General features: G+C 42.0%; 4 protein-coding genes across 4 annotated transcripts; 3 read left to right on the top strand and 1 right to left on the bottom strand.

The window, feature by feature from the left end:
* The first annotated feature begins 544 nt into the window (after positions 1-544).
* Positions 545-13308, top strand: LOC6501323 (F-box/LRR-repeat protein 7). Its single transcript, XM_001954958.4, has 5 exons — positions 545-1031; positions 10444-11288; positions 11349-12161; positions 12230-12409; positions 12472-13308. The coding sequence occupies exons 2-5, from the start codon at positions 10502-10504 to the stop codon at positions 13005-13007; spliced, it is 2316 nt and encodes a 771-aa protein (XP_001954994.1). The 5' UTR covers positions 545-1031; positions 10444-10501; the 3' UTR covers positions 13008-13308.
* LOC26515261 (PI-actitoxin-Afv2a) lies at positions 5801-7084 on the top strand. Its single transcript, XM_044714402.1, has 3 exons — positions 5801-6039; positions 6094-6629; positions 6684-7084. The coding sequence occupies exons 2-3, from the start codon at positions 6572-6574 to the stop codon at positions 6854-6856; spliced, it is 231 nt and encodes a 76-aa protein (XP_044570337.1). The 5' UTR covers positions 5801-6039; positions 6094-6571; the 3' UTR covers positions 6857-7084.
* Positions 13309-13311: 3 nt separating the features above from the next.
* Positions 13312-14387, bottom strand: LOC6499264. Its single transcript, XM_001954959.4, has one exon. It carries the CDS (start codon positions 14296-14298, stop codon positions 13474-13476), a length of 825 nt encoding a protein of 274 aa, XP_001954995.1. The 5' UTR covers positions 14299-14387; the 3' UTR covers positions 13312-13473.
* Positions 14388-16286: 1899 nt separating this feature from the next.
* Positions 16287-17192, top strand: LOC6501324 (mitochondrial import inner membrane translocase subunit Tim16). The gene is made up of 2 exons (XM_001954960.4): positions 16287-16765; positions 16828-17192. The coding sequence occupies exons 1-2, from the start codon at positions 16603-16605 to the stop codon at positions 17091-17093; spliced, it is 429 nt and encodes a 142-aa protein (XP_001954996.1). The 5' UTR covers positions 16287-16602; the 3' UTR covers positions 17094-17192.
* Positions 17193-18222: the final 1030 nt, after the last annotated feature.

Below are 18222 nucleotides of genomic sequence, written 5' to 3' on the forward strand. Positions count from 1 at the left end.
AGAATACTACCATATGGTGTAGTTCTAATAAAATATTAAACATTAACAAAATATTAATGAATATTTAGAAACTATAAGAATAAATGAATATCTGAAATGATGTCTGAAAAAAATAAATTAAAAATTATTTTTTTATTTTTTTTTTTAATTTTTGTTTTTTATTCTATTTTTTAATATATTTTAATGGACGTTTTTTTAAAATTTTTTAATGGTTTTCATATTTTTAAATTCCTTAAACCTGTGTAGCTAAAATGTTCACAAAAATATTTTATACTTAAATTATTTAAAAAAATTTTAAACTTTATTTTTGGTTAAGCTAAAACTAAAAAAAATTTATGTTAAGAACAAAAAACACTATATTTTTCGCATAAAAGTTTAAATAAATATATTCACAATTTAAAATTTTGAAATTGAAGAAACTCAACAAGTTCGTTGCCTAAGTCTTTCGATTTGCGCCTGGCAATGCCTCTTCTTAACCACTTGTGGTGAATTCTTCCGGTGGCCAAGAGAGCGAACAAACTCTACAGCTGCCATCGGATCGAATCTACTACTCTTCGAGCCTCGACGGTGAGCCCGGAGACTCAGTTGCCATTTACCTGTTGCCGTGCACTGTCGGATCGGGATCGTCGAGGTGTGGAACGGACTTTCGTCTTGAGCATTTACGGGCCGCATTTTGTTGCGTGCCTGCCTACGTGTCTTTGTGTGTGTGTTGGTGTGTTTTTGTGAGTGCCGTGAGTCAGTGAGCGCAAAAAGATAACACGGAGGCCAAGTTAAAGAGCCCAGAGTGAAAGATCGGAGAACGCACACACCGAGACACGACCTGCAATGAAAATAAAGTAGAGAAAAGTGTGTGCGATTTGTGAGTGAATAACAAAAAATTAAAAATAAAAGAGAAGAGAAATCAAGAGAAAAAAGGATAGAGTCCGAAAATAAATGGGAATTAAATGAAGCTGAAAAAACTGCCAAATAAACAAAGTGCTATGCGATGCATAAATGAGAACCCAAAGGGAGTTACGTGTATAATCAGCAAGGTAGAAAAACAAAAAAGCAAAAAACAGCACAACGATCACAACTTATTAAATTGCAATTCAAGATTCAGGTTTTCTGAGTCTCCATCTCTATCTCACCCTATACCTATGCCGCTCTCCCTTTTGGTCTTTGTGTGGCTTCGTGCCATGGGGAAGAAAAATATACATATATGTATATTCTTTAGTTTTCTTTATTAATATTGCCCGATCGTAAAACTTTAATGGAATTATTCGTACGCCCATTCCCCTTGACACCTCGAAAAAAGCGAAGAAAACTCTCTAGGTTCGAACTGCGAGCTGCGAACAACACGAACACGAACCAGTTGCAAAAGTTGTCACATTAAAATCACACCTTTAGAGATATATATTTATTGTTGTTGTTGCCGTTGCTGTTACTGTTGGTGGTGCTGCTGCATGCACCACTTTGGCATATAACTCGTTCGCACAGATACGATACAAATACAGATACAGATGGCCGTGCACGAGATACAGATACACCCTCTTGGCGAGCTGTTGCATGCAAATTATACACGTAGAGGAAGTTGGGATCTCTCGGCTGGTCATTAACTCAACTAGGAGTTGCAGCAACGGATATGTTTATGGCCAACTGATTGAATTTCAAGCCTGCCAACACAACGACTCACTCACACACACACACACTCGCAATATCTATTGGTTGGCAATTACAGGCAGAATACAGAATGTGGAATGACTTTCCTTTTTCCCCCGCGAAAATAGCCGTGTATATTCATAATTTTCCTGGAACTGTCCGAAACCGATGTAGATAATGCCATAGCCGGATAGCTCGGCTGCCTAGCTAGCTCGATGGCTGGCTGGCCAATCTGCGGCACACGTGTTGGCCGAATGTTTTCGGATCTTCACATCATTAGTGAACTGCCCAAGGGGGTGCCCCTGTTGCTATTTTAACTGGAAATACCATATATTCCTAAAGGGGTCCCACAGCAAACAAGCAAACAAATTTATTATGTCGTATTCCCCTTAATGTTTTTGCTTCTCCCTTGTAATTTCTGCATGTTAAATGATTACAAATTGGTCATTTGATATCTGTCAGGCCTGCAAGATTTTGACTTTGATATAAACATTTTGGCATTTGTGTTAAGCATACACTTTCCATGCCGGCGGCGAATCGAAAGCGACGAAAGATTTCGCGGTGCCACAGAGGCATTTGTCCATTTATTCATGCATTTAACAACAATTTAAAATATTTCCTATAAAAAATGTCAACATATGCGCATTGCAATGACAGGCCAGCCAGCAATCCAGCCAGCCACTCGGCCAGCCGGCCAACAGTCGGCTAAAACCATACCCATGTCCCGCAGCCCCAAACTCAATCCGGCGCTGGCAATCAAAGCCAAAAAGCTTTCAAGCCAAAAGGCTGCCGCCATCATTGCAGCCCCCAACCACCGGTGGACATGGAAAAGCCACTCGCCGATTTCATGAGATTTTCAACAGTTTTTTCCTTTATTTATTTATTTCGTAGTTTTTTTTAATATTTCAAGGATCCATTAGCTATGAGAAGAACCTTTAACCTTTTAGTGCAATTTGAAATTCATTTACTATATTTCTTGCCAATTTAGCCAAAGAATTTTTGAAACAATTTTCTACGTATTGGACATAAAAAATGTTGCCAAAAACTTAAAAATGTTTCGAGCAGCAGATTTTTGCATTACAAAGAGAATTAAATTTATAGATCTTCTTAATTTGCATATAGAATAGCACAGTAACTTTATAAGGCCAAATAACGATTACTTTTAATATATTTCTTTATAATACCACACGATTATATGCTTGTTATGATTTTACCAAAAAGGTACAAAAAACCATAAAAAACTTCCATTTAGGAAAGAAATATTAAGACCCGTGTCTGGCTTGTATGATTGTAATATTTTAGTCATTTTATTAGTGGCATGATTTGTTAATTGGAAATTAAGGTCTCCTATGTTAAGGGTGTCTCCATGTCGGTGCTCACCTTCGGCTAATCGACTTTCCTTTCTTGTCCACAACTTTTATTGTATGTCTCCCTGCATTGTGTGTGTGAGTAGGGGTATTTATATGTCTGTTTGTATGATTTCATAGCTCTTGCAACAGCGCAATCAGCAAATACTAAAATGCAATGCGACGTATTTTTTATTATTTATTTTTTTTTTTTGTTTAACTTTATTTTCATTTTTTCTTCTCATTTTTCTGTTATTTTGCTTCGACGTGAATCGTGGCCAAGAGAGCTGGCCCGAGCTGCTGTTGCATTCGAAGTTGCAGTTGCAGTCGGACTCGGAGTCTCTCACGCCACAAGCGACAGTTTTGTATTAGAAACGGCGACTTGTAGCTCCAGCTAGTTACGAGCTTGACGATCGCCCCAACAGGGGAGTGAGGAGGGGTACTGTGGAGCTGGGGGTTTGTGGCTATAGGAAGGAGGTGGGGAGGCAGGCAGCTGGAATGTTGTTTCGCTGCTAGTTGGCAATGTTGCCGAGTGACTGACATAGTTGCTGCTTTAGTTGTTGTCGCAATTGTTGATTTTTTGTCTTTAAGCTCTTTTTAGCAGGGCATTGCTGAACTGAACTTTAAAATTTAATTTGTTAAACAATTTATGTGAAGCATATTAGATGCCAACAAGGAAAAATAAATATAAAGCCAAGTCTATGCGGGCGTCTTTTGGCTTTAAGCATGCGGGTATCTCACAGATAACCTGTTTCCTCCTCCTTCTCTCGATCTCTCTCTAGCCTCGGATATCCCTCCTTTTCTCTGTCTCTGAGATGTCCAAGTGAAAAGTTGCCAAAGAGTCAGACAAAACGGTGCTTTACATTCGGTGTTGTTGGATTTTCTCTTCCACTTATCACTTGATCAACGCCCCATCTCTCTCCCGCCAGCTGGTGCGGTCTCTGTTTGGCCTGTGCTCCTTAATGAAATGTAATTTGAAAAATTGCGCGCGGCAAATTGTTGGCTTCTTGTTAGAAAGACCTCGTTGTCTTCAACAGAATTTCAAATATTTTGTCTTAATTAAAATTTTCCGATCTCTCTTTCGCGCCGAGTGACTCTATCTCTGTTCTACGCCAGCGATGCTGTCTCTTTTCCAAAAAGTCGGGCAACTCTTTTAGATAAATTAACTCTGACATTTGGTCCGTCAAGCATTTGTCGCTTTTTGCATTTGGTCGACATTTTTATTGGACTTTGACTTGGCCTGGATTTATGTCTTTCGGAATCGGGGATCTCCGTTCTCCGTTCTCGGATCTGGGATCTTGGATCTTGGATCTCGGATCTGGGGATTAGCCGTGCCATCATTCACGTCCGCAATTGTTTTGGCCCCGTCAACGTCAGCACTCCACTTGAGACCTCGCCCCCCACCATCCTTTTTAGGTGGAACAGCATGTAATTTGCAATGAGTTTCTGCCTCGTTTCTGGGTCTTATTTTGTGATTTATTTTGCTCTGACTTTGGCTCACTGGGTATTTAATTTTGGGTTAAGCCTCGCTTTATCTACAGTTTCTGCCAAAAGTGCTTTTCGAAGCCAGCAACGCAAAACGAAAGACTCAAGCAACGAACTGGTTGCGCCTGGAATTTGAATTATGCTCTCCAGCCGGAGGAGAAGCCCCAGAAGAATTTGCCTTTGATTGATGACAGTCTCAATGTTTCAATCGCCGACATGGTCGCCTCTCCCTCGCCTTCTTCCTCTTCCAGCTGCTTCCCCCTCCCTTCCCTCCTTACCAGCTTTCCTGCTCTTCTTCACGGTCATTTTGTTCACGGTTCATTATATAAGATTCGGTTTAATTAGTTTGACTAAAATCCGCGCGTTCTCCTTTAATGGGTCCGGTGAAATTTTTAGTTACAGATAATGACGAAGAAATGGCACAAAACCATTAAGGAAACTTAACAAAAACCAAAAACGAGAAGCCACAAAATTGTGGCCAAGACCAATTTTGATGGATGGACCATAGTCATCAAGAAATCAATTTATATATATATATTAAATATTTTTTGCTATCAGATCAATCAGCTAGCTATGTAACAGAGATGAAAAAAGCTGAATGATGGCCGAGTGGAAATTGAAACGAGTTTTTCCACGCTGACTGAACAGCAGCTTCCTGAGAAAGTTTTTGCCTAAGTAATTGAGATTGCAGAATCTACAAATTGATACAAAATTCCAATAATTTACAGTTAGAGAGGCCACAGATATGGCATACCTCCGAGGCAGGCTGAATGCTCTAATTAATTCCCCTACCACAATGAATCTTCATTCATTCCACTCGATACTTCCACCAGATACTTTCTACGAGATCAATCTCTTTCACCAATTCTACGGCCCCATCTACGGCCTATTGATCTGGAACCTTTTCAATGATTGCCTATTTATGCATTCACACTCGCAGACAAAAACACAAATCCCATTTCAAAACGCCGCCCATGCATATTTAATAAAACGAACACCCATTCTCCATATTAAGCCGTCTCTCGGTTTATTTTATGTTTGCCAAAATTTCAAATTCTTTGTGAACTGTGTCAACTTTCAATTCTTTTCATCGGGTATTTGCATAGAGACAACAGCAACACGAGGAGCCACAAAGCCAAACAGAAATGGAGTTCATTTAACTTCAGTGAACGGTTAGCCGAGCTCTGGGCAGCTTGTGCCTGGGATAATTAAATGTGCTTAAATAAATATTTAGGAGAGAGACTAATTGCTTCAGAATGCCATAAAATAAATATGTTTTTTGACTTTTTATAGGTGCGATGTGGGGTAATCCAGTTTTTATACGATGCTTGTGGCATTGGAGGCAGTAACATATCTTCCCGCGTTAAATTGCTTAATGAATATAAAACGCCACTTAATAGGGCATTAAACATGGGGCTTTAATCGGACATATTAATTCTCCTATAAAAGGTTGTTAATATTCGTACCCCTTGCATTTATCGACTTACAAGTTATCGCACATAAATCATGCTCTTCAAGTGGCTATATCTGTGCCTGATCTTAAGTCTTTTTCCGACTTACATTGACTGCCGTGAGTAGACCAAACTATATAGATGTCTTGTGTCTTTATTACAATTCTACAAAGGTCAAGCTCGTTGTCTAATGAATCGAAACAATGGAGTGGGGCCTATCCTTAGGACTCGTTTCTATTTCGACAGGAATGGAAAAACTTGCAGACAATATACATACCGGGCCAGGAGATATAATGAAAATATTATGAGTGGAAATACGTTTGCAACAAGATTTCAATGCAGAAAAGCTTGTAGAGTTTAAATAATAATAAAATTATCCTTTTTAAAGGGTATTCCGTGTATTTTCGTTTTCTGACCGTTTCCACAGATGCAATAATTGTGGTTATTATATTTGTTCAACCATAAAAATAAGCAAGCCTTTTCGAAAAGTGTTTATGAACTTGACTTTAGTAAAGATAATATGATTAAAAATAGCCAGCTATGGAAATAAAACCAATATACATATTTGTTTTACACCACCTGATTTAATAAATTCAGTGGTATAAAAGCCCTGTAACGAAATTTTTAAAAGTTAATTTCGATTGTTCCATCATGAAAATTTTATATTGTCTTATTGTGTTGGTGATTGGCGTGCATTATAGTGAGCAGAGTGAGTGAAGAAATCCTAATTTTATAGATTCTTTAAAATCAAAGCCAATTGTAGCTCAAGTGAGATGTCTTCAGCCTTTGGAACGGGGCAATGGAAAAGCCTACATCCCGAGATGGTTCTACAATTCCACGTCGCAAAAGTGCCAGAGATTCATATTCTTGGGCGGAGTACAAAATAGTAACAATTTTGAGACTAAGGCTCAGTGCCAAAAAGTTTGCAAAGCATAGAATGGAAGGATTTAAAGTCTTCAAAAAATTGAAGATCTATCATGAAAATAAAGTAAACTACTCAAATGTACTCTAAAAATAATATCTGGGAAATAATAGTTAAAATGTCATCTCAAAAGTAGATAGTCATTCTTATAATAACAAGACCAACAAAATTAGTTAAGATTTGAATCTTATTTATAATGTAGAAAATAATAAATGAGACTTAAATAAGCGGAGGCCCGTCAACTAATTGCATTTTGTGTAAAATCGTTGGGAAAATCAAGTTGATGCTGCGCCCAGTTTGTATTTTTTTAGCTTGGCATGCGCAAGAAATATTTTTTATGACTTTTGCTTATTTTTCAAGAAACTTGTCAGCGCCACCCACTTTCTGTCTATGTGTGTGTGGGTGTGGGTGTGTATTTGCCCAGGAGGTGTTAGGCGGGTGCGCTGACAGTACGATGGAACCGCAATAGCAACAGCTACAGCAATACCAACAGCAACAGCAACAGAAATTGCAACCACAAGAGCAGCAGCAATGGCAACGTTTTGCTAAATCAAAATTGACACTATGCAAAAAGCCAACCCACAGAGCGGCAATTGCTGCAGAAAACGGTAGCCACACACAGATACTGCCACATACATGGATAAATAATATATATTTAAGCTTTGGGCCAGACTTGGGGCCAGGCGCTCAGCATGCCGAGCCATGGAGGCCACTGGCCACATGGTGCCCACTGCCCGACTCTGTGTTGCTGTTTCTGTTTCTGTTGCTGTTGTGTTGCTGCCGTGGCGCCAAGTTGTTGCTTTTGTACTTGGAGTTGCTGTTGGCTTTTGGCGTTAGATTTCAACCATGTGCAGACAACGGTCGCCACACACAAGCGCTGGCAATAGCAGTTATTAGTTTGACACAGCGCACAGTGTGGCGAATGGGCTTTATGATTGGCTCTGAAAAAGTTAATCACAGAGCTGGAGAAAATCGTCATAGTCATGGAGTTATTCAATAATTTCTTATATTGAAAGCTGTTAAAAAAAGACACAGTTATTGTTGGCTTAATTATATAATTGTTTTTCAGCATAGGTGTTGCCTTTAATGGTTTCAATTTATGTTAGACGGCGTGCCACGCCAAACGATGCTATTTCCTTGTAATTTAAATGGTAATTTTTCATTATTCAATGGTGTGGATTGATTCCGTGGAAAATCACAATTACTTGGACCGAATTCACCCCACTGTACCTAGGCTGTGTCGGCCTGTTCGAGTGCACTGTGGGCACCAGCATGGCGACATTTGCTCATTAAGCATATTAAATAATTAGTACTTGTTGTTGTCATATTTTATGTGCTCGTTGAGCTCACTTGAAGAGGCTTGGCTCGGACAGGGAAATATGAACAAGCTGGTAACGATAGAGATAGGAACATCGACACAGATCGAGATAGATACCGCCTAGACATGGACATAGACCAGTTTCCAATGGATATCGGCCTTTGCCGGAGACTACAATTTTTATTTGCTCAATAAAATTGTGAAATAAATATGCGGTTTAATTACATGACAATTGATTGAGCCACTTGACAGAAACAAAGGTAATCCGGGACATTAAATAAATAGAGGCCATAAAAGTCATATCGAGTATAATTTACAAATGGGAATTTGTGCATAAAAATTGTTATTATTGGCACATACAAAGTACAGAAATGGGATATAAAAACTTTCTCTTTTAGAAGACTTTTCTTAACTTGGCCGAATCCACATTGTAATCTTACCCTAGACGTGTTGGAAGACAAGAACTTTACAAGATCTGTGGGTTGTTTACAAGGTTTAATGCGTTACTAATGATATTTCAGCCCTCTTCTGGCCCAAAGACCAAAGACTTGGGGAATAAAACAAACAAAGTGAATTACATTTGCATGTAAATTTATGCAAATTCCATGCTGTGTTGCCCAATGAACCATTTGACACTTTTGTCCACACACCGAGCGTGCTTTATTAATTATTTATTGTCCGAGTATTGTGAATTATGGCGAGGGCATTGGGAAAAAAAATTCAAATACCCCTCGAGTGGAGTGAAGTGATCTCTGGCTCGGAGCATTTTCCTTTCTTTCTTCTGATTTTTTCTTAGATGATTTTTTTTCTCTTCTTACATTTTTCGAACCAGTTGAGCGACATTCCATATGAGGCGCGACAGGCGACAGGCGGCTTTGGTTATGGTTTTTGGTTTTGGTTAGAGGCTTTTTTGTTGGCCAGGGTTTTGATTTCGGCTTCGGAGATGCTAAGATTAATCAGCTGCCATAAGCCAAATGACAAGACATATTTCTGTCGGCTCTCCAAATGTGCTAGAGCCCAGTGTTATTATTGCTGCCTATTTGTGTTTATTTATGGCGAGGCCATATGCCACACAAAAATCCAAATTAATTTCAAATTTGATTACAATAAAAATAAAGCTCATAGCTCCGGAGCTCCACTTGTGAGCAGCTTGTGATTTACTCGTCCCGCCGAAGTGTGCCACCCCGCCTCGAAAACTGTAGGTGTGCCGACGGTTTCGACCCTGGTCCGGCCCCACCCAAGAAAACCGAATGAAAAAATGCTGGATTGAAGACTCTGAGAGCCGACAGAAATTTGAAATAAATTTATAGTTTTCTATTTAGATAGCTGGCTGAGTAAATTATGCAAAGCCCCCGACCACAGCCCCTGCCACACACAGAACAGAAACAGAATCTTCGGTGGGCGAACGGTTATGGCTTCTGCTGGCAGATCTCTTGTTCCCCGGACGAATTGGGTTACTTTCGGCTTAATTTAAGGTCTTAAGGTTAGGCCAATAACAACGGGCCAAATTGCGGATGGCCACAAGCCAGCAATAGAACGGCCCACGCCTTCTGGTGCCTCTTCCGCGGTGGAAACCCCACCTCCGACTCCCCCATCTCCTTGCCCCACCTGCACCAAACTGGTTCCGGGCAAACAACAATGAATGAACGCGGCTCAATGGAAATGACAGCATACGTGTGGCCAAAATATAAGATTTAACCAAAAACCGAAAACCAAGCCAATGATTTGTTTCAGCGTGTGGGCGATCCTCTTATTAATTATAAAAATAAAAATAAACGCGCCTGCATCAAATTCTCTGCTTCAAACTACTAACAACCGATAGTTTGCAACAATCCTCTGGCTGGTGATCATTTCACCCACAAATTGCCAGAGTGCTTTTGCATGAATGCCGGATTTGAAAGGTCAACTGTAGTAAACATTCGGAGGAGTGGTCGGCCAAAAAAATATACATTTTATGGCTCCCAGTTATGACTCTGCATCGCCGCATTTTCCTCTAATAATTGCGAATGGCATGGAGACCCACAAAACTCTACCCACACACATCCAAGAGGCATTCCGTGTTCCCATGGCCATCGCAGATTTGAATTCCATTCGTTTGGGCTAAGACCCAGACACCAGACATCGATAAATACTTCTTTCTGCTTTTTTTTCACCTGGTTAAGAATTTGGTGCCTAATTAAAAATAAAAGTCGGAGATCTTAGTGCTGATTTAAGTCTGAATATGCAAACATACAGTTTTTATTGGCTAAGAAATTTTATTAAACTCGAAACTATTTCTTTCAGACTACCCAGCCATTTTAAAGGCGCATAGCCGCAAGAAGCATCCCGAAAGGACACAACCATGTCGCACAAGACGAGCAGTCGGCGCAGTAGCGATCTGGAGTGTCCTTTGGCGTCCTTGGGCCGGAACAGCAGCGCCGTCCGTGATCACTACCATCACCCGCATCCGCTGAGCTCCAGCCCCTTGGATCCGCAGGCCTACAAGATGATGTCCTCCCGCAAATCGCCGAATCCCAGCCTGGAAGTGTCTAATCCACTGAACTCAGATGACTGCGACCAGGGGGCCACATCCTCGACAGCGGCGGCTGTTCTGCACATGGTGCAACAGAAGGCTGCCACGTTTGAGTTGCGTGGACGCCATTCTCGACCGGATCAGGGTACCTTCGGAGCTCATTCCACAGCCTCCGTAGGCCGCCAGGCGAAGAAGTCACCGGAATTGCCTGCCCCTGCAACGAGAGGCGCGGCTCCTATTCCGCAGCCGAGGAACTTTCTCACCCTAGAGCATGTCCTACAATTCGGAGCCCAGAGGCCGAGTTGGATGCATGGCAACAGTGCGGATACGGAAGACTCCAGTGATAATAACGCAGGTGGCGGAACGGGCAGTGGGAGCGGAGGTGGAGGGGCTGGACGACGACGCCAAAATGGTCGCTGCAGTGTTCCCACAGTACTGGGAAGCAATGGGACAAGCAACAATGGAGCGCAGTATCTGCTGGACAAAAAGATGGAGTCGCTGTACTTGGGGAATGCCCTGAGAGCACTGCCATTGGGTGCGGAGGCGAGTCAGTACCAAAACGAGCGATATTATCTGGAGGATTACAGCAGCGGCAGTGGAAATGAGCGATTGCCAGGTGAGTCATCCCATAAAAAATCAATCATTCCAGTCCTTAATGTTCCCCTTTATCCCCTAGAACGCTTGCACCACCCGCGCACTTCCAGTCCCAGCGAAACAAGCGGCTCCGATCGCTACCTGCTGAACCGCAGCACCAACTCCTCCGCCAATGCCTTCCAGCTGGACCATCATCACACCAAAGGTCAGAGCCTATCGGACGGCCTGTGCAATCTGGGACGCTTTTCGCCCAGTCTGGACCAGGGCTATGCCACTCTCGTTTCCCCCTCGCCCACGGGTCACCACTCGAGCGGAGCGGGCAATATCACCACCTCGACCACTGCCAGTGGAGGAGGAATTATGGCCAGCAGCACCCCAGCCACTACACCCCGCCGCGGAGTCTCTAGCAATGGAGTGGGGGTCACAGGAGCTGGGACTGCGATCGGACCGCCGCCCTGGAACCGCAAAGGTCCTTTCCGGTGTGGCCCGCTCTTTGACCGCCTGCCAGACGAGGCCGTCATACGGATCTTCTCCTGGCTGGATAGTTGTGAGCTGTGTAACGTGGCGAGAGTCTGCCGGAGATTCGAGAACTTGGCTTGGCGACCCGTCCTGTGGAAGGTGATCTCCCTGAAGGGCGAACACCTGAATGGTGACAAAACCCTGAAGATGATTTTCCGGCAATTGTGCGGCCAGAGCTGCAACGGCGCATGCCCAGAGGTGGAAAGAGTTATGCTGGCCGATGGGTGCCGAATCTCTGATAAAGGCCTGCAATTGCTGACCCGCCGATGCCCAGAACTTACTCATCTGCAACTCCAAACATGCGTAGGGGTGTCCAACCAAGCCCTGGTCGAGGCCCTCACCAAGTGCAGCAATCTCCAGCACCTGGATGTGACAGGTAAGGACACTACTTTACTTACTCTCTCGAACTACAAACTATTAAAACCATTTTTTTAACATTCATAGGTTGCAGCCAGGTTAGCAGTATCAGTCCAAATCCCCATGTGGAACCACCGCGTCGTCTGCTTCTCCAGTACCTGGACCTCACCGACTGCATGGCCATCGACGACATGGGCCTTAAGATTGTGGTCAAGAACTGCCCCCAGCTGGTGTATCTGTATCTGAGACGCTGCATACAAATTACAGGTGGGTATTCAATTAATTCATAAATATATCTCTTGCTTACATTCACTTTTTATAACTTTCAGATGCGGGTCTGAAATTCGTGCCCAGTTTTTGCGTCTCATTGAAGGAGCTGAGCGTATCGGATTGCCTGAACATCACCGATTTCGGCCTTTATGAGTTAGCCAAGTTGGGAGCAGCATTGCGATACCTCTCCGTGGCCAAATGCGAGCGAGTTTCGGATGCTGGGCTCAAAGTCATAGCCAGGAGGTGCTACAAGCTGAGGTATCTGAATGCCCGCGGATGCGAAGCCGTCAGCGATGACTCCATAACTGTTCTGGCCCGGTCCTGCCCACGACTCCGAGCCTTGGACATTGGCAAGTGCGATGTGAGTGATGCCGGACTGCGTGCTCTAGCCGAGAGCTGCCCGAATCTGAAGAAACTGAGCCTGCGCAGCTGCGATATGATCACGGATCGGGGGGTGCAGTGCATCGCATACTATTGCCGAGGACTCCAGCAACTGAACATCCAGGACTGCCCGGTGTCGATCGAAGGGTACCGCGCCGTTAAGAAGTACTGCAAGCGTTGCATCATCGAACACACAAATCCGGGCTTCTGTTAAAAGAATTCAGTTCCGAGACAACCCACAAAGCACAGAGGCAGGCCATATGAGCAGATATTGTTGTTGGTAACAACTAATGCCACAAAATAATGATATTCTTTAGGGATTCTTACATGTCCGGCCTAATATAGGAAACTCCCTGTAATTGTCAAGTGCCACGCAAATGTTAGCCATCCCAACCGGACACTACAGTTTTAGTTCAAAGGTCATCCAAGTGAAAATTAGGAACTGAATGAGTTTCGAATGACCCTCCAATTCCTGATAAGGAACGGAACCCCTTTAAATAAAAACAGTTACCCAATCATTCCGGCGATGATCAATGAGTTTAGTTGTTATTGTAAATTGTAAATATGGAACAAGAGCTGAACAGGATTAGCGTATCGTAGAACACGTTTAAATAGACTATGCTTAAGTAGACTAATTCTCGGCTTAATAAATTATTTTCCCCACCAGAAATAAAATAATGCTAGCGTTTACGTTTTCCGGTTTCAGCACGGTTTTGATCCAGAAAGTCGTACATCTTGGGCATCAACTGGGGCACGTTCTCGAGGATAAATGGCGGTCGTATGTCCAGGATTTCTCGTGTATAGTACTTCCGGTTCTTGGTAACGCGCAAACGGTCCAAGGCAATGGTGGCCTTCTTTTCCGGTGCCGGATTGATCGTCTTCAATGCGGTCCTGGGGTCAACGTATGGTGTTATCTTCATATTGGTGCATTGACCACGTTCCAAGTAATTGATGGTAGCTTTCAGTGCGCGAATATCACTTATGACCCCCAGAGTTTCTTCATTTATTTTCCGAAGGGTCTTTATACCGTTATTGATCTTTTTAATTTTTCGGTCCACCGAGGATTGAAGGTTGGGATCACACTTCTTTGGCAGTGGCACATCAGAGTCGCATGGGTCACTTTTGGGCAGTTCTGTGGGCTTTTTCGTCCGTTTCTTCTTTGGGCACGGAATGGACAACAAATTCTCCGACACCTCCATAAGTCGAACCCTTTCCGCAAATTTGTCGTGAGGCAACCTTTTTAGAAGATTTTCCAGTTGTTTTTTTTTCTTGGGAGTGAGTTGATGCTTTTTTTCCTGCTTGTAGCGCTTTGCCTCGAGCTTCAAGTGCTCCATCAAGTCCACCCACACATCCATGTCCTTTTTCTCCAGCTCGATCTGGTTCTGTATACGTTGTCGTTTGGTTTTGAAGTGGCGCACCTGCCTCTCGAGGAGCTCCAGTCTCCACTCGTCATTTTCATTTTCCCGGACTAGCCGATGGTAAGTTTTCTCCCATTCGGAAGTCATGACGGTGACAGGAATTGAATTTACTATTTTTTCTATTACTCATTAAAATTTTGAATATTTTTTCTTGCCAAAAATTCTAACACAAAAATTCCTGAATTCCATTCGTGTGTCGTCGGTTCCATTGTTTTGGGCCACTTTGGCAGAGGGTCTACAATTTTTTTGGGCATCTCCTTCATAATGGGGCAAATGCATGGGGACGACTATCTGACCCACAGCGAAGGCCATATCTTTGCCAAAATTGATCATATTCTCGAGTGGAATACAGTAAACGATTTGTGGATAGATTCTCCGTCGATCTGCATCAAAATCCAGGAACAAAATATTTTTTCGATTTTTTCTAAAATTTTCTGGGGCATCCCCTTCGAAATGGGGAAAATGCATGGGGACGACTATCTGACCCACAGCAAAGGCCATATCTTTGCCAAAAATTATCATATTCACGAGTGGAATACCTTTAACGATTTGTGGGTAGATTCTCCATCGATCTGCATCAAAATCCAGGAACAAAATATTTTTTCGATTTTTTCTAAAATTTTCTGGGGCATCCCCTTTGAAATGTGGAAATCGCATGGGGAGGGCTATCTGACCCACAGCGAAGGCCATATCTTTGCCAAAAATTATCATATTCACGAATGGAATACCTTAAACGATTTGTGGATAGATTCTCCATCGATCTGTGGAAAATGCATGGCGACGACTATCTGACCCACAGCGAAGGCCATATCTTTGCCAAAAACAATCAGATTCACGAGAGGAATACCTTAAACGATTTGTGGATAGATTCTCCATCGATCTGCATCAAAACCCAGGAACAAAATATTTTTTCGATTTTTTCTAAAATTTTCTGGGGCATCCCCTTCGAAATGGGGAAAATGCATGGGGACGACTATCTGACCCACAGCGAAGGCCATATCTTTGCCAAAAATTATCATATTCACGAGTGGAATACCTTAAACGATTTGTGGGTAGATTCTCCATCGATCTGCATCAAAATCCAGGAACAAAATATTTTTTCGATTTTTTCTAAAATTTTCTGGGGCATCCCCTTAGAAATGGGGAAAATGCATGGGGACGACTATCTGACCCACAGCGAAGGGGTTATCTTTGCCAAAAATGATCATATTCACGAGTGGTATACAGTAAACGATTTGTGGATAGATTCTCCATCGATCTGCATCAAAATCCAGGAACAAAATATTTTTTCGATTTTTTCTAAAATTTTCTGGGGCATCCCCTTTGAAATGTGGAAATCGCATGGGGAGGGCTATCTGACCCACAGCGAAGGCCATATCTTTGCCAAAAATTATCATATTCACGAGTGGAATACTTTAAACGATTTGTGGATAGATTCTCCATCGATCTGCATTAAAATCCAGGAACAAAATATTTTTTCGATTTTTCTAAAATTTTCTGGGGCATCCCCTTCGAAATGTGGAAATCGCATGGGGAGGGCTATCTGACCCACAGCGAAGGCCATATCTTTGCCAAAAATGATCATATTCACGAGTGGAATACTTTAAACGATTTGTGGATAGATTCTCCATCGATCTGCATCAAAATCCAGGAACAAAATATTTTTTCGATTTTTTCTAAAATTTTCTGGGGCATCCCCTTCGAAATGGGGAAAATGCATGGCGACTATCTGACCCACAGCGAAGGCCATATCTTTGCCAAAAATTATCATATTCACGAGTGGAATACCTTAAACGATTTGTGGATAGATTCTCCATCGATCTGCATCAAAATCCAGGAAGAAAATATTTATTCGATTTTTTTTTTTTAATTTTTTGTGGCATCCCAGAGGGGGAAACTATCTAACCCTCTTTATCACTTAAAAAGATAATTGAACTAACTGTATTTTTTTTATTTTTTAATTGCTATTTTAAAATAACTTTAAAATTAAACTTAAATTTTATACCGTTATAGCCACATTGGCTTGATTATAGCCAAATATTTATCATTCAATATCGATAGGAGGACATTGATATCGGTGCTGCCAACTCGATGACGAACAGCTGACTTTCCAGCTTTGTGCCGCGTTGAGGTTATATACATTGTAGCAATTGGTTATTTGGTTTTTAAATTTAAAAATAAATAAAATGTTGTTCCTTGCGGCATAATGAATTCGAGTAAATAGTAAAGGCATAAGTTCCAGGATACAACAGTCTTTCAATCTGCAGCACTCACCAAAATTAGCTGTTGCGTAATTTAGAATCACATTTTCGTAAGCAATTCAACGAGGAACCAAAACAACAGTGTGCCACAAGTTTTACGTTTGATATCAGAAGCATACAAAGTAGGCACATGGCCAAGTATATCGCCCAAATCATAGTACTGGGCGCCCAGGCGGTGGGGCGGGCTTTCACCAAGGCGCTTAGGCAGGAAATTGCCGCCTCCCAGGAAGCCGCCCGGAGAGCTGGTGGCGGCAAACAGGGAGACAAAAGTGCTGAATCCAATCTGCGGACTGGTATGATATCAATAACTTACATAAAATAAAGTATAAAAGTCATAAACATTACTCCCCTGCAGGTATGACCCTCGAGGAGGCAAAGCAAATCTTAAACATAGAAGATGTCAAGAACGTGGAGCGTATTTCGAAAAACTACGAGCATCTCTTCAACGTCAATGAGCGGTCAAAGGGCGGCTCTTTCTACCTACAATCGAAAGTCTTCCGCGCCAAGGAAAGACTTGACCATGAGACTAAAGCCCAGCAGGCGCGGACAGCGAAAGAAGAAGCTCCTGCAGCGGAAGCAGCAGAGGAAACGTCGCGGAGCAGGGGGCGTCAGAGAAACTGACAACAACCTCTCACTGAAATAGTTAGCTAAAAGTCGATTTAAATACTATGTTTAAGTACAAAAACGAAAATCTATTGTAAATAGAGGTTTACGAAGAAACTGTTGATTGTACTAAATATGTTTAAAGGGGGGTTTCTAATGTTGCTTTTTTAATTTAAATTTTATAACTCCCTAAAATAGTTTTCCTGACTAGGAATTCATTAATTCTAAACTAGTATGTGACTTATATATTGTTTTATGAGTTTTTAAAGGAAAAAAAAAGTTTTAACGGACAAAAATATATAGTTTTTAAATTCCTTGCATCTAATACTGTAGCCCTTTTTACAACCGATTTTTAAAAAAAACTTAGTTCGAATATTAAAAGTGATACCCAAACAGCTGTTTCGATAACTGTTATCGCTCCACCATTAGTCAGCTGTTTGATGGGCAGCATTGGCCAAGAACAAGATAAATCATTACTGCTGCGCATTTTTGTTGCTTGTGGATAAGACGTGTCATTTTTGTTTAACTTTGAATAAGAACGCCAAAACAGGTAGCACATGCGCAAACAACGGGCGGACTTTCCAGCGCACAAAGGAAAACCCACCACCACCCAAGGAAAATCATTGGCCTTCCAGGGAGAAATCGCGAGAGCCCCAAAGTGCTCCGCTATTTGAGCCATCGACATTCCGCTGCTCCGTCAGTTTTCAGAGGACCTTCGAAGTAGGCAGAATTCCAACCCAAAGTATCCTTGTCTCGTTAAGACCAATAAAATAAAAAGAGAAGATTTGAAAAAAGAAATCCAATCCAAAGAAACCCAGAACTCAAGTGGTAATTGGCTGGCGACGCAAGTTACTTTACGGAAAATAACAAAAAGTGCGAAAAGTGTAGAAAATCGATCGAATATTGCAGTCTAAAACTGTCGTGAAATTGTGTGCCACATTTGTCGCCTCGCTTCAGACGATTTATATGCCTGTTTTATTGATTTTCCTCACTGCCTTGTGCAACGTCGTCGTCATTTGGCCAAAAACAACCTTAACTGAATGCTCCTCTTTTCCCTTCCATCTGGACATTTTACAGCGTGCGAATAGCAAAGAATATTGTTAAAATTTACATAACACGAGCCGAGCGTTGAAAGTGAAACTTCTGT

The sequence above is a fragment of the Drosophila ananassae genome, chromosome 2L (genome assembly GCF_017639315.1).
Source record: "Drosophila ananassae strain 14024-0371.13 chromosome 2L, ASM1763931v2, whole genome shotgun sequence".
Classification (NCBI taxonomy): domain Eukaryota; kingdom Metazoa; phylum Arthropoda; class Insecta; order Diptera; family Drosophilidae; genus Drosophila; species Drosophila ananassae.